Below are 16,510 nucleotides of genomic sequence, written 5' to 3'. Positions count from 1 at the left end.
CCAAGGATTCCGTGCATACCCATATTTTTTGGTTTTGCACATGCGCAGTGTCAAAAATTTGGTTTAACGCATGTGAGATGCTAACTTTTTTATTTATGAAAGTATTTAAATGAAACTTTATATGTAAACACTACTTCGTAAGTAAAATTAACGTTTCCAAAATGTTGTTTTGCGCATGCGCAATGCCAACTTTCTTATTTATGAAAGCATTTATATAATTATTATAATATATTCTATTCTATTCTATTTAAATGAAATTTTATACATATGCATTTGGAATAAAGATAAATCTAACAACTAAATAACACCAGTTTTAAAATTTGGTTTTCGCATGTGCAATGACAACTTTCTTATTTATGAAAGCAGCCACCTTGAATGGAACTAAAACTAATACCGGTTTCAAAATTACTGTTAACCCATGCTGTATGTTTTATTTATAAAGGTGTTCAATGAAATTTCTAATACAGACAATGCGCAATGCTATTTACGAAAGCATTTATAAAAAGTTCCATATGTAAACACTTCGAATAAAAGTAAAACAAAATGCCCATTTCAAAATTTGTATGTAATATTTGTAATTTGTATACGCTCCACTATTTTTCATTAAACTGATGTATAGACTTCGACGATAGGCGGCTCATTTGAAAAAGAATGGAGTAATAATCATAGTGTAAGTTTACACTAAAGTAATAAGGATCTCGTGCCGACCGGTATTTTCTCCCGATCCTAGTATTAATAGGTATTAGTATTATTACGAGGAAAATATGCTCTCGTCATTTATGTTTGCATAATGACTTTTTAAACTTGTTTTTCCTTTTGTAGGTATACCTACTTTCCTCAAACATTTTCGAGATATTCACAATTAAGTTTTCACATCGCTAGGGATGTGTTTCGTTTAGACAATCTTTCCACCCTTTGATAGAACCCTCCTCCGACACTCCGTTTTGTAGTAAAAGTTTCGACAACACCTCACCAGGAAATGTGTCTCGTCCAGAGGTTCCACTTGCCTTTTATTAGTACCCTCTTCCGACACTTTGTTTTCAAGATAAGTATTCGTTTGATCAACTTACAACTACACCCATGTCTCGTCCAGGCCATTCATTTCTTCAAGACGTCCTAATCTTTCTGTGTGGTTTGTGAGTACCCTCCTCCGACAACCCGATATAACCGATCACGATAAGGGGTCGAGGAGATGTATTGGTTGGTAAAAATTTATTAATTCTTTTCATTAGAGTACCATGAAGGACAAAACTAGTTCTCCTCCCACCTCCTAGTTTGATAAGGGGTAAGGAAGAAGGGCGGTAGTTAGTAGAGAACAGTTCCTTTTGTTGAGATCTTTAATTAGAATAGGTACCATCAAAGGTACCATGAAATATAAAATTCATTTTGATGAGACCTGTAATTAGAATCTGGTACAATTCCCCTAGAAGTAGTTCAAAATCGCAGAAGTGGCACACACAGTGTGTGCCAGCGAGATCCCGGCGATTTAAACTCCTGCTTTCCGACTATATATTTACCTCTGTGGCGCATTTATTTTGAACCCAACGCAAAAAGTGTTCCTATGATATTTTTTTGTACATCTCATGAAGACAAGTCTTTTTTTGTATTTAACACTTTTCGCTATTGGTATCTCTGGTGCACGAAAGACACAAACTTTAATTCATGCGTTTGAACTCCCACTCTGTTGGGATTTAACGTAATAGTTTCTAATTCGCAATTTTACACGTTACCATAGGCCACGCAATTTTTTCGACACGAATTCAAATAACACAATAAAATCCACCCTGCGATAAATTATAGGTGGCTAACTTAAGTTTGCTCGCGGCTTAACGCAAAACTTTTTAACACAATTCAAACATACCGTCTGCTAAAGCTAAATTACAGGTAACCGACTTGACGCAAGCGCTCTGACGGTTCACGGCGCAGCTTAATGCAGATGTTCACAAAATTATGAACCAACGTTTTGCAGGAGACCAATTTTATTGCGCTTCTAACCTTCTATTGATACCACTTCCAGAAATGAAAACACCTTAAAAATAGTTGGAACTCAGTTTAATCACGTCCGTTTCCTACGAGACTATTCAACTATACTAAGCGTTATACCTATACTGGCAAGTTTCCTCTACATAAATGTGGATAAAGTGTACTATAATGTAAGGTTTATTTACAGTTCGGCATAGATTAGCTGAGTAGAAGCATATAGCGTTGTAAAAAAGAATATACAGGGATACAGGTACAAGAAAAGACATCCGAAAACTTGTCACCCCATCAATAAACTGATTTCTGTAATATACCAAAACTAACATACATGAGAGCAATGTAACATTAGTATTTTCATTAATACCTATAAACGAATATCTAAAAATTTATAAAAATACAAAATTAATAAAAAATGATCATATATATTATGAATATAAATATTAATAAATATTTCTCTAAAAGCAAATACCATTGAACTCTTAACATACAGTCGATGGCTTTAGACTGGAGAAACCAAACAAGCAAGGTACATCATGTTGCATACATATTGTAGTATGTGCTCATGTGGCAATTCATCTTATTTTAGAGTTCAACAGCATGCACTAAATTTGGTTTTTAATCACACAGCATAATTGAATTTAAAAAATAATTGCTCAATGGAACCTTTTTAAATAATGGCAAGTAAAAAGCCTGAGCAATTGTCTTCATTTTTTGCCTAATTTCTCCAGTAGCCATTCTTCAGTTAACTCCTCCAATTCCCTTATGTCATATGAGCGTGTCAAGCTGCACTGCTTTTGGAGGGATATCTTGCTGCCGGCATACAGCATTTGAAGTTCAGCATGACTATCCCTTGGTGTATAGAATATAAAGCACAATGGGAAAGAAATACGACCGTCGCTATGATTGTGCTTATACGACACGATGATATAACGAGGTTGGTGACTCGGCAATGCTTCCTGTATGCCTTCAATATCTGTACTTTCCATAATGTCATCAATTAGAATTTCCTGCTTTTCACGATCCACTTTTACTAAAATGCAAAAACAGTGGTGAAAAAAGGGTAATCGAACTTTACTTGCTTACATATTACAGCAGTCGTATCCTGTTCTTTTCTGAACCGAAATTCCTCCAAAGTCTTTTTGACATCTTCACCAATACTGCATATGTTGACTCCATTCGAATTAGACTGAAACAGACCCACATACTTATAAATACATACATATATGGCATAAAAATAAATTTACCATCATGAAGCATGTGAGCTGGACAAAACGGTTATCTACTATGTGGCTGCTTTGTGGCTATCATGTTAATGACTAATACAGTTGCGATAATTAGAGGAACACGAATGGAATAAAAAAATTAGGTATAAAAATTTGTATTCATGTCAACTTATATACGTCGATTCGTCAATCGTCAGTCAACACATCAACATCATGCCACAGAATAGACATACAGTACGCTACGCTGTAGCGTACTCTATAGTCTGTGATCATGCTACGTTGCCAAACCTCATTTAATATCGCATACGTAGCATGTAGATAAAAGCACATTTGTTTTCTCGTGCAACTATGGTGAGTAGCACTCTAGGTTTTATTTGAAAAAACCAAGTCTAAACCCAATATCTACATTCTACTGCCTGTGGACTTAGTTTAAAAGTAAATTAAAAAGCAACCATTCTAGTTAATATAAACACAGTATTTCATAATCAACTAATTATTTGATTATTTTAAATATTGTCATGTAAGTTTTTATTACGTTATTTATTTATGTATAATTATGTATTAATGAATTTCTAACGGTACTTAAATAGATTGATTTATAAATTATAACAGTTAATTATTACTTATCAAAGGTTTATATACCGGGTGGTGTGGGTCAGTAGGAACATAGGGATTTAACATGGGAAATTAGTTTTATGCAATATACCTACTGCCCTCCTGTACATTGTACAGAAAAAACTGTAGAGTTTAAAGTTGTTCAGAATTAAAAGGTGCATACAAAACTGTTTTTCCATGTTTTATTACCCGCAAATTTCAAAATAAATTTCAACATTTCTCTTATTAGTAGCAATAGCCATGACTTTTGTTGTTTTATGAATTATTCAGGATCAGGATAATTTTCTTTTTAATTCACTCAAATTTTGTTGCTTCCTGGAAAAACTCTCAATCAAAAGCACATGATAAAATCGCGACAGCTCTTTTGATCTCTAGATTTTTCCGTTGCATAAAACATTCGTGTAAAAATAAAATTATCCGATTAAAAATCAAGCTCTTGTGTATTTATTTATCTCCGAATTATAAATTCAATGATAATAGCATTGAATTTATAACTAAATTCAATGATAATAGCTAACCCTAATTTGACCATGAATAATCAAGTTACTGTTTCTATAGCAGATCCATCAGATTATCATTTAAAACAAATTCGTGTAGAGTTGGTTGCTTATTATATAGTCATTTATTTCATGTATTTGATCCGTTTTTTTAAAAGAATACATAGCCCATATGCATACATTTAAGAAAAATTCCCTGTATATATCAGTATTTATACAGTATGGCGTAAACGTATTCGTAAGTTACTATGGGCGATATTGCGTTTTAAATATCGATATTTGATACTCTATTGAAATCAATATACAGGGCGTTTCAAAAAGAATCATCCGATTTTGTAGGTTTATAATTTCAATACTAATAATAATATGGACATGAGGTTAATTTTATATTAAAGGATAACTACTTAATAAAGTTTTTTTATACACCATTTACAGGTGCTCAATATGGCCCCCTTGAGATGCACGGCATATGTTAGCTAGCATTTTGACAATAACTGAGCTGGGCGTTGACAGAAGCGCGCTACTGCTACCTAGCGGAAACCACGCGAAACTCAAGAGCTTCCTCTTACTAACAGTACATTGTTCTATCAAATCGGACTTATAGATGAATAGCAATAAATTTTTAAAATCGGATGATTCTTTTTGAAACGCCCTGTATATCGATATATCAAATATCGATATATCGAATATCGATATAATATCGAATATCGATATATCGAATATCGATATAATATCGAATATCGATATATGAAACAAGTTAAAAAAACATTACAAAAATTGCGTCTGTGGTCAAATCAAACCCTTGCTTTGCTTTACCCAAGTGTTTAACGCCTGTGATGTGGGGTGTCTTTATTAACTAATTTAACCACCCACGATATCGACACAATATAGCAGTGTATTGTCCTTGTTTATCTGCTTAATAGTTATAAATTATAGTTATTAAGCAGATAAACAAGGACAATACACTGCTATATTGTTATAAATTATAACTATTAAGCAGATAAACAAGGACAATACACTGCTATATTGTGTCGATATCGTGGATGGTTAAATTAGTTAATTAGACACCCCACTGACCCCACATCACAGGCGTTAAACACTTGGGCAAAGCAAAGCAAGGGTTTGATTGGCCATAGACGCAATTTTTGTAAAGTTTTTTTTAAACTTGTTTCATTCTTATGTAAAGAATAATAGCATGAAAATGCGGCAAAACGTATATCGGTACTCGATATTTATTATGCAACATTAGCATATCGAAGTTCTACACATCGCTATTCGATATTTCGATGTCGATATTGACGAACGATATTCCATATATCGATATTCGATATTATATCGATATTCGATATAGGTATCGACCGTCGATGTTTTGCCATATCGTCATATCGATATTAGGAAAATATCGATACATATCGATATATCGCCCACCCCTAGTTACTAACACAGAAGAACGCCGCTAGTATTAATGTTGCGGAAACTTTCAATTATTACGGAATTTAACGAACACGGTATTTTAGGAGCGCTCGTGAATGCCGTTATTTTGTCATGTTAAGATTTACCATTTAATTTGTAAGGTACGGTATATGGCTTGCACAAATGACAACGCTGTTTGATTTGTTTTGGTTTTGAGGTTATAATTTTACTTCACTTAAAGGTGTTTTATTTATGCTCAAAACTCAAGGGAAAGGCGACAAAGGCGATTTAAAAGATGTTGCGTAAAGGTATGTGCTGACAAAACTGTATGTTCATAATGGAAGGATCAAGTACGAGCACGATTTTGAAAGAAGAAGAACATCATAAGCAACAACAGTTATGCGAAAGTCGGCCTGCTTACAGACAAGGAAGAAAGCTGGTGGCAGTGAAGGTACGTGAGTACATAAAAGGAGAAACATAAGTTATCTTTGTGAACATGTAGGTGTACACAATCACCTCGGAATCCTCTCACTTGTTCATATACGGAGTTCCAAAAATCAATCTAAGGAACGAATTGAAAACAGCCTGCTTAAAGTACGGTAAAATTAAAGCTTTTCATTGTGTAACAGGTTATAAAACGGAGATATTTACTGAATGCTATCATGTCCATTTTGAACGCATTCAATCGGCTCGTGTTGCTAAACGTCTTTTAGATAATAAATCATTTTATGGAGGTATTTTACACGTTTGCTACGCACCTGAATATGAAACCATAGAAGATACACGAGCCAAATTACAACATCGGTTAAAAGATGTTAGAAATAGACTTGAAAAACAGAATGTGTGGCCTAATCAAAGTGAACATAAGGTTGAACTGGACGATTATATTAATACTACCAAATCTCAGTTGAAGAAGAAGAGGAAGTATGGAGCTGCATTTAAGGAAGATTAAGAATTGTATTAAGGAAGGAAAGGGAATAAATTTATTTGTGAAATACATTTGTTAGTTACTATTATAGTAATAATGGCATCCACGGATTGGGTTGTTTGTTACAAAGAAAGTAAGGCGAAATGTTGGTTTACACAAATGCATACATACAGTAAGTGTATAGGTACCACTACACCATTGTTAGTACAATAACAACTAATGAATTAAGATGGCATGATGACCTTTGTCTGGGAGATTGTACCATTTAGATGCTGAGACATGTAGCTCGCAACCTGGAATACTATGATTCAAATTTTACAACATAGATCGCGCCAGCAGTGAAATCTTCAATGCTGTGCCCTACATAGAAGGTGTCTTTAACAATCCTGTCAGCTCAGGTTTTTTTATAAACAATGTAAATAATTTAATAAAATACTTGGTGTAAATGTGTAAGTAGATCCTATTTTTTTACACATTTAATTAAGCCATCCATATCCTCTTTTATATCTGCATCGGAACTCTCAGAACGAAAGAAATTATTTGAAAAAAAGGGTGTAGGTATGATATGGTACATTTCTTTAAGTAGCGAGCGCACCCGCTAAAAAGGTTAAGATTGTCTTAAAAAAGGAAACGTCAGGTATTTTCTAGCACCCATTCTCTTTCAAAAACGTCGTTTTCAGAGTCTGAAATGTCTAGGTATAAATACTTCACAACAAACTGAACTGGAGATAGCATATATAGTTCAAAGGGGAAAAAACTAATGGGGTCTTCTCGTAATATCGCCGCCAGATGACCAAGAGTATATGAGGCCTGTTATGTATTGGTGCGCACGTTATCATTGGTAGGTCCCAAAAACCATGACTGGCTCTACAGGACTCAGGAGGTATTTCCTTGATAAAGAATAAAATACATAGGTAAGTACTGTGTCCGAGATAAAAGAAAAGGTTACTATATGAGCATTCTTAATAGGGCAAGAGATACAAATTTAGTCGAACGGGAGAAAAGTTGGGCAATCAAAGGTTTAAGAAGATAGCGTTTAGATAAAATTTTGAACAAATCGGATTTTACGAATTATTTTTTCTCGCGTTAATATTTGCCGTAGGACCGGCTTTAGGCGTCCGTCGCTTACGCCGCAGACAAGAAGGGGCGCAAAAATTACTCGTGTTTAATGACTGATGGACCACAGGTAAAAAATCCGTACACGGGAAGCTTATTCATAAATAGCATACGCGTTATCCATTGAGTTAGAAAACTAATGGAGGGAACATAATGGTAGAGGGGGTAAGAATTTTTGTAGACGGAAGTTGCCACAGATAGAGGCCACTCGCGTGGATAGGTTCCCGTGAAGGTACATTTTGGCCGACATTATTGACATATGAAAACGCGGGTCCTGCCACTGTCAGTTTTTCACCAAATTCAAATTTTATTAAATTTGCCATTTTAAAGTACTTAATAATTTCGGATCGGTTTGTGCTCTGGTTTATTTTATATAAATAACTAACTGCCGCATAGTGTTTTTATCACACGCAATTTTGTGAATTGAGAATGATTAGCTGCGTATCATGCAAAATTTCTCATAAAGGGAAGAAACAGGGCATTTCCTTTCATCGGTAAGACAATATGTCATTTATCATGTTGTAGGCGAGGTTGTAGGTACCTAGTCTATCTTTCTTAGTTTTCCAAACGAACCAGTACTTCGAGCAAAATGGTTACCTAACATTTGTAAATATATCTCAAGAACAGCTCTCGAAATTTGCTTTTGTGCTCACAACGCTTCATTGACTGTGATTTCGACCAAACGTTGCACCGGAGAATGTTCATCAAATATCTCGTCAAATATGCAGTAGGTACTATCAAAACTTGTTTTTACAGCTAAACGTGTGAGTTTATAATATGGATATGGTGTAAGTTTTTTTTTTCACTACTAGCGTCTGATGACATGATTATTAACCTTTTTTCCACTTGTAAAGTAGGCTTTCTCGGCATTTGTTCAAAGTGGTTAATAATGTAGACATTATTAACTACTGTCAATAATGAGAACTGTCACTTTTAGAAAACACAACCCGAAATTTCGCTCAATAAACGTTTGGACAAGTTCTACCTATAAAATGAATAATTGCCACCAGCCGCCATTTCCAGAGAAATTACATTCCTAAAATTATCACATTTTGAAAAAATTCCAACGAAATTACTCTTTGAAAAATCTCAATGACAGAACAAAATACGGCCTGTTTGACTTGTACTTCCACGTACTTGATTGACATGTTAAATTAATAAACAAAAAATTCTGTCCAACCGTTCACTTTCTTATCAATATAATATGTTAATTTAGAGAACTTCAAGTGCTAGTAGTAAAAAAAATAGTATATATACCACGGTAGAGAAGTCTATTATTGCCTTCGCACCTTACACCCCTCGGCGCAAGCGCCTCGAGATGGAATCTTGGTGCTCAGGCAATAATACTGTACTTCTCTACCTTGATATATAATGTACTATTTTTCACTACTAGCGTCTGATGACATGATTATTAACCTTTTTTCCACTTGTAAAGTAGGCTTTTTCGGCATTTGTTCAAAGTGGTTAATAATTTTTTATTATTAACTAGTAGTCAATAATGAGAACTGTCACGCTGTCACTTTTAGAAAATACAACCCGAAATTTCGCTCAATAAACGTTTAGACAAGTTCTCTAAAATGAATAATTGCCACCATCCGCCATTTCCAGAGAAATTACATACCTAAAATGATCACATTTTGAAAAAATTCGAACGAAATTACTATTTGAAAATATCAAAATGACAGACCAAAATACGGCCTGTTTGACTTGTACTTCTACGTACTTGATTGACATGTAAAATTAAGAAACAAACAATTCTGTCCAACCGTTCATTTTCTTATCAATATAATATGTTAATTTAGAGGATTTCAAGTGCTAGTAGTGAAAAAAATAGTATATATACCACGGTAGAGAAGTCTATTATTGCCGTCGCACCTTACACCCCTCGGCGCAAGCGCCTCGAGATGTAATCTTGGTGCTCAGGCAATAATAGTGGACTTCTCTACCTTGATATATAATGTACTATTACGAGTGCGGATACATTTTGAGACCAATAAACAATAAATTATTATTGAATCTCTCTGCCGTTGTAATGAACCTGAGACCAACCAATCAATTGTAGCTATTGATCAACACAGTGAATTTAATGGGAGTTGTCAAGTTGTAGTGGCTACAGTAAACTGGCCTTAATTATACTACTGGAACACATCGATGTATATTTAGATTTGTAATCAATGATTATATTAAATCTGCATACTTTCCCATCCTTGTCTATTTTGCTTACTTTACCACGAGCATGTATTTTACTCCTTCTATACGTTTTTTTTTGTTATTATTCCTATTAGTGGAAAGAAAATTATATCTCTACGCCACTGAAGTGAGACGCTAATGATAACGGAAGTGGTGTGGTACTTTAATCACAGTTAGAGAGAGGCCACTTTTGGTTCCCGTGGTCTACGTCTGGCCAAGCATTTGATTCCCTCCATTAGTTTTCTAACTCAATGGCGTTATCCCTTTGGAAAACTCTGTAGCATTTTTGTACAACTTTGTTCAATGTCAATTACGCTAAATTGGAATTAGCGGGACATTGCCTGATAGGCGGTACGAAGTTCGATAGTAATAAATGAAACTCTATACAGGGTGTTAATTAATTTCATGCAGATATTTCAGGGGGTAATACTCGTCAAAATAAGAAAAAATGCAAATATATGCATGGCCTAAGAGCCGTCGTTTTCGTTATACCGGGTGACAAAGAAAATGCAACACCCTGTATATTGCGACCAACTATTTTGATACTTTATTGCAGAGATTCTAAAAAATAATTGATCTATCAAATTTGAAATAATTATCCCAGAACATAAGAGAGAAAACACAAAATTGAAACTTTTGCCACCCTGTATAACAAAAATGGCGTCCTTTTTAGACCACTCGCATATTTGCATTTTGTTCTTATTTTCACGAGTGCTACCACCCCCTGAAATATCTGGATGACAGTAATTAACAACCTGTATTTTTAGCGCATTTTTCAACTCATGTTGGGAGGCGCTATAATGGCTACTTTCTCCGTCCGTCTGTCCGTCCGCCCTAGGCCTTAACTACTTCTACAGTGTTCAAGATATATAGTTGGTGCTTTTTGCATTCGATAGGTAAGGCGCTTGAACTAAGAAAAATCTTGACGATTAATCTGCGCATGCGCACACTGCGCGATGTCAATTTTCTTATTTATGGAGATATTTCTTTAAAATTTTAACTACAGATGCTTCTAGTAAAGACAAGCATATCAGATGTGCGCATGCACAAACTACGCAATGTCAACTTTCTTATTTATAGAGATTTATTTAAATTTTAGCCAGAGATTCTTCTAGTAAAGGCAAACATATCGCATATATTTTAAACATCAGGTGTGTGCATTCGCAGACTACGCAATCTTAAGTTTCTTATTTATAAGAATATTTATGTCATAACTTATTTTCCTTTGTACACACAAACGGTCCGTTGCATGACCTAGTCCGGACTTACTGATAAATTCATGGAAAATGCGCTAAAGCTATTCGCCTTAAGGCGAAAACTTTTTTCATTTTTAAAAACATGCTTGCCCAAAAGTTCCCATTATTCAGTCTTTAGCGAGATGAACGGAGGCGCAAATTTTAGTGCTAGCTTACACGTTACTTTTGCCTTGAGCCGGCCCTTTTGACCTAGGACAAAACTAATATATGACACTTCTCCACCAACAACTTTTAATGATCTTTAAGGTGGCGCTGTTAATTTTAGGTGGATTTCTGTCTATCTACCATTGTAATCAATTAATCATAGACATATGAGAGAATAAGGTAATTAATTAGTCAGTAATTGGGCGAAAGTCTGTTGAGGGATCAGAACAAGAGAGGGACAATAAATAAATAAATAAAGGGTATCCAATGAGAATTTTTCAACTTTAGATAGCAATTACCGAAATACTGGCGGGGTGAGGTAGGTGGGCGGGGTATCCTTCGAAGAGCAGGATTTGCGGATGCGTGTACATTATCCGAACCGAACATGTAAGTGCATGAATACACTATGCGTTTTAAACCGGAAGGTTTCGTGCGTCTACATCACCATCGGAAAACGCATCCTTTTATTTATTTATTAGCAATTGTAATGTCGTCAAAGGTAGTGCTGGTTTGCGCTCTGGCTCTAGAAGCCCTCAAGTGCTTAAAACAGCCCCAAAAGCGTCGTTACTGGATACATCCGTTGTTTGCGGAGCGTGAATCTAGCAATCGGTTTTGGATCTTTTTTAACAATATACGCAAGTACGAAAATAAATGTTTTGAATATTTCGGACGTCAACTAAATCGGTCGATGAATTATTAGACACATTCGATGAACTTTTCAACATCAAACATTATAAAAAATTATACAGGGTGGTGACTTGCGTAACGCATCATAGGGATTTCAATGTAAAATTCATAACATGCGATTATTGGCTCCCCAAATTATTTTAGAGCAAAAATGTATTAAGGTTTTTTGAATAAAAAAATTGCTTACGTCTATCAACCGTATTAGTTTTCAATTTTTTGCATAATAAAGAAGGAAAATTGGAAAAATAAAACCCATCTTTTCAATAATCTGTGATGCCATGGAATTTTATAATTGATAACTGGATATCTTTTTGTTTTAGAAAATTCCATGGCATCGCAGATTATTGAAAATGATACGGGTTTTATTTTTTCAATTTTCCGTCTTTATACGAAAAAAATTGAAAACTAATACGGTTGAATGACGTGCTCTAAAATAGTTTGGGGAGCCAATAATCGCATGTTATGCATTTTACATTGAAATCCCTATGATGCTTTACGCAAGTCACCACCCTGTATAACCGCAGCGGTACAAACGGATTAACTCCTACCATTGAGTGAATCACTCAACGCTCCGCTACATAAAAATGCACGTGATTTTGATATCATCGCGCCATCCGGTCATCCAGCTGGAACGCAGCAAGCTGCGGTCGCTTGCGGCGACCGGAACGCAACCGGGTAAGTGTAAACGCTGGCATTTAAATCTATTGGATGCAGTACTCCGTTCAAAACGGTCCGGTCAAACGGGACCGGTTAAAACGCATAGTGTATTCAGGCACTAATGTAATGCCATAGACGAAGGACGTTAATAGTTATTTGTATACTTAGGCCGCGAAGTCATTCTTTAACGTACCGAAAAGAAGATTGACGCCGAGGCCGCTTGCGGCCGAGGCAAGGCAACTTTGAGGGCGTTAAAGAATGACGCGGCCGTGGTATACACAACATTTTTTGTGCAATTGCGTAGAATCGTCAATAATAAAAATGAGATTTCAAAAATAATAATTTTCTTCGCAAATAGAAAGACGGCCAGTTTTCATTTTACCATGGAAATGAGATAAACAATGAATAATTTTTCGTGAAAGAAGTCAAAATGTGTGACTCCGAAAGTGATTCTTCGATATCCGGAACTCCTCCGGAAATAAAACTTGTTGTGAATTCTGCTGTGTTGCAGTTATGAGTTAGTACCTGAAAAATCGAAGCGGCAGTACGAAAAATGCTACAAGGACTTCAAGTGTACCTGTCAGTTTGAGTTCTAATGAAAATCAAAATGTTACAGTTTCAAAGTATAATGCTTCTAACACTTTAGACTTTATTTCAGGAGTAAGTATAAGTAACAATACGAACTGTAGGCTTAATATTAACATTTATCCAAAAGATTTGTAATTGCCTACATGCTGATTGTCAAAATATATGTGACATTGTCTTACTTTAACGGCCGTCGCTATGACAGCGGCCGCGAAAGTGAATTTCGCGGCCGCCATGGCGAACGCGAAGTTGTTGTTTCGCGTCCAATTGCACAAAAAGGTATTTTTAACGTTCTTGCCATAGGAATACTCATATGTCTATGGGTAATGCTCGTTCATGGCTCGTTCACTTTTGAGAGAACGAGCACGAACATATCATTGCGTACCTATCCGTTTTGTGCTCCGATCGATCTTCAATAGTTTTGAAAAAATCGCAAAAAATAGTATATTAAGTATGGAGAACGGTAAGGGATTTTTACCGTTCGAAGACAATTGTTTGGAGGAGGAGCGGAGCGACGACTCCAATTATTGTCTGAGAACGGTAACCCTTAACGTTCGACGTGCTTATAACATTTTTTGCGCGATCGAAATTAAAATTATGCAACCAATATAAATATGCACTAAGTAATTAACGAGCAGAATAAATCGAAATGATCGAAGTGGTATGGTGTACATCACTAGGTAACCACTTTATTTGTCAAAACTGAAATTAATAATTTCTTGTGCATGTGTCTGATGTAGTTTGCTAGCTTTGCACTTCCGTTATGACTATATGAGCGAGGTATTCGCCGGTGGCCGAATGGTATGTCGAAGATTTTACAGAACAAAATTGTAATTGGAATGTATTAAAAAAAACGAAAGCACATCTTCAAACACGTTGATCTCTATTGCTTCAGGTTTAAATGAAGAACGTGTTCTTTCTATAGGAAACATCAGCACAAATTGTACGTTTAATGTAACAATAATTAAAGATTAAATGTAATGTAAGACTGTTAACATTGAACTGATTGTTTTTAAAAAGGCGTCGGTAAGTATTTTTGCTGTTCTGTTTTTAGATCGGTAAGTAATTTTGGCGTCGTCGTAATCATAGCAACTGGTAAATTCCACTTACTGTCATGGAAACACACATGGTAAATAGTCAGAAATGACCGATCGCGCAAAAAATATTATTAAGATTGTGAATTGCTGGAAGGGAGATAGTGATTTTGTGTCCTATGGTCAAGGGAGAATTATAACTTTAGCATAAAAAAGTAGCCACTGAAATTATATTCGTACAAACTTAGTACCTACTTCATCTTGACGTAGAATTAAGATAATTTAAAAAAAAAATAAATAACAAGGGTGTAACGAAGTAGCTAGTTTCCACCTGGGTTTTTTTGACGACCGTGTGTATAACCGCCCGGTATCGCTTCGTTACGAGTGTTGAGCCCAAAGTATTTGTGCTGGGAAGATGCAAACTACAGGTAATAGACATAATTTCTATAGTTCTGTTTTAGCCGCCGTCGCCGTGGACGTAGGTAATTAATCCGTCGCCGATTGCAAGCGTTTCCGTCCAGATATTGCAGTGATTTCTGCAGCATTCAAAAGATCGCTCCGATTAGAGGAGGAAGGAAAAGGAACATTTGTTGATTTCCGATCCGATAATGAGTTAATAATTGATTTTATTTTCTCTACGTTCCCTGTTTTAAAACGAGCATTAAAAGTTGCAAGGTCGTTCGATTTATTCCGTTATCGCAGACCTTTTGCAACTGACCTGAAACTCCAGGAAACAATGGACAGTAATGAACTACTGAATTTGGAGAATTCAAATCGGCCATCCGAGTGAGTGTTATGTCTCTGAATTAATGATACGTATAATGCATAGTTGGCATCGCTCTAATTTTTCGAGATGTAATTTTTTTATTACGAATTGAATAGAACGAAAAAGTAACAACTTGCAACTTATTTCATTAAACGTGAATATATAAAAATGGCGACGAGGATGGGATCAAAACTCGAGAACGTTTTGGACCGAATTTGTAATGTTTTACAAGATTTACATGAAACGCAACGAAATTGCACGGGAACAGGAAATGCAATTCCAAAACGGAAGGTACATTTTCACTCCTACGATGAGACAAACGAAACGATGGAAAACTTTATCGATCGATTAGAAAACTATTTAGAAAGAAAAGAAATCGCAGAGGATAAGGAAAAGGTGGGAATGCTGCTTGAACTTATTCCGCCGTCAGTATTCCAAACGCTCACAAATTTGACAGTTCTGGAAAAGCCAAAGGCAAAAACCTACGACGTATTAATTAACTTGTTGAGGACACATTTGAGCCCGAAGCCGAACGTATTTGCACAGCAACATCGCTTCGCAGTGCGAATACAGAATGAGGGTGAGTCTATCATGAAGTTTATTGAAGAATTGAAACGCCTCTCCATCAATTGCTCTTTTACATGTACCGATTGTGGAAAATCGACCATCGAGACACATTTGCGGACACAATTTATTCGTGGATTACGTGACGACGATATTCGGCAGGAGTTGTTGCGTCTAAAAGAGGAACTCTGAATTAATGATACGTATAATGCATAGTTGGCATCGCTCTAATTTTTCGAGATGTAATTTTTAGCGCATTTTTGCAAAAAATTTTTTTTGTAAAAAGTAGCTTTTAATCTCACTTTGGCTGGCTGGCTGGCTGGCCGGCTGGCTGGCTGGCTGGCTGGCTGGCTGGCTGGCTGGCTGGCAGCAAATGTGGGCGCGTAGAAGAACCCTTGTAGAAAGGCAACGGGCGTACGTGTATCTACAGGACCGTGGAATTTGTCAACCTTAGGGACATGGCTACATGATGTGGGGTTGGCGACATCTGGGCGTCATCCTCGAGCGTAGTATACTAACGTGAAGGTTTTTCAGTTTTTTTCTATCTTCTACTACAGTTTTGGTCCGATTCTTTTGAAATTGGTGTCGTCGGAAAGATGTTGTAAACGCGCACAACTCCTGCGTGGCGGAATTTTGTTTTTGTCATAGGGGCGAAATTAACGACCTTTTGCGAGGCGCGCGCGCGTCTTCGAGAAGTAGTCAACTTCGGGCGCCTTTTACCTCACCTCTAAGTACAGCGAGAGCGAATGCAACAAAATCTTCTAATATACCTATTACGCAACAAGATGGCTCCTCTCGTGTCTTACCTATTTTTCAAGTGGTTTGTTTTCGTCCAATTTGGGAAGGGAATCATGT

At 36.0% G+C, this 16,510-nt stretch overlaps 3 protein-coding genes across 3 annotated transcripts; 2 read left to right on the top strand and 1 right to left on the bottom strand.

The window, feature by feature from the left end:
- Positions 1-2,254: 2,254 nt before the first annotated feature.
- On the bottom strand, positions 2,255-3,424 carry LOC116172345 (glia maturation factor beta). Its single transcript, XM_031489550.1, has 3 exons — positions 3,225-3,424; positions 3,064-3,166; positions 2,255-3,010 (listed from the first exon to the last, which is right to left on the bottom strand). The coding sequence occupies exons 1-3, from the start codon at positions 3,228-3,230 to the stop codon at positions 2,685-2,687; spliced, it is 435 nt and encodes a 144-aa protein (XP_031345410.1). The 5' UTR covers positions 3,231-3,424; the 3' UTR covers positions 2,255-2,684.
- Positions 3,425-5,916: 2,492 nt separating this feature from the next.
- LOC116172505 (RNA-binding protein 48) lies at positions 5,917-7,109 on the top strand. Its single transcript, XM_031489736.1, has 2 exons — positions 5,917-6,179; positions 6,231-7,109. The coding sequence occupies exons 1-2, from the start codon at positions 6,057-6,059 to the stop codon at positions 6,678-6,680; spliced, it is 573 nt and encodes a 190-aa protein (XP_031345596.1). The 5' UTR covers positions 5,917-6,056; the 3' UTR covers positions 6,681-7,109.
- A 7,359-nt stretch (positions 7,110-14,468) lies between these two features.
- Positions 14,469-15,840, top strand: LOC116172137 (the record flags this gene model as incomplete). Its single annotated transcript, XM_031489284.1, is given in 1 exon segment — positions 14,469-15,840. A coding segment is annotated over 1 exon segment (581 nt), but the record flags the coding sequence as incomplete, so codon positions are not given.
- Positions 15,841-16,510: the final 670 nt, after the last annotated feature.

Source organism: Photinus pyralis, unplaced genomic scaffold (assembly GCF_008802855.1).
Source record: "Photinus pyralis isolate 1611_PpyrPB1 unplaced genomic scaffold, Ppyr1.3 Ppyr1.4_LG5, whole genome shotgun sequence".
Classification (NCBI taxonomy): domain Eukaryota; kingdom Metazoa; phylum Arthropoda; class Insecta; order Coleoptera; family Lampyridae; genus Photinus; species Photinus pyralis.
This window is presented reverse-complemented; position numbering and strand designations above follow the sequence as displayed.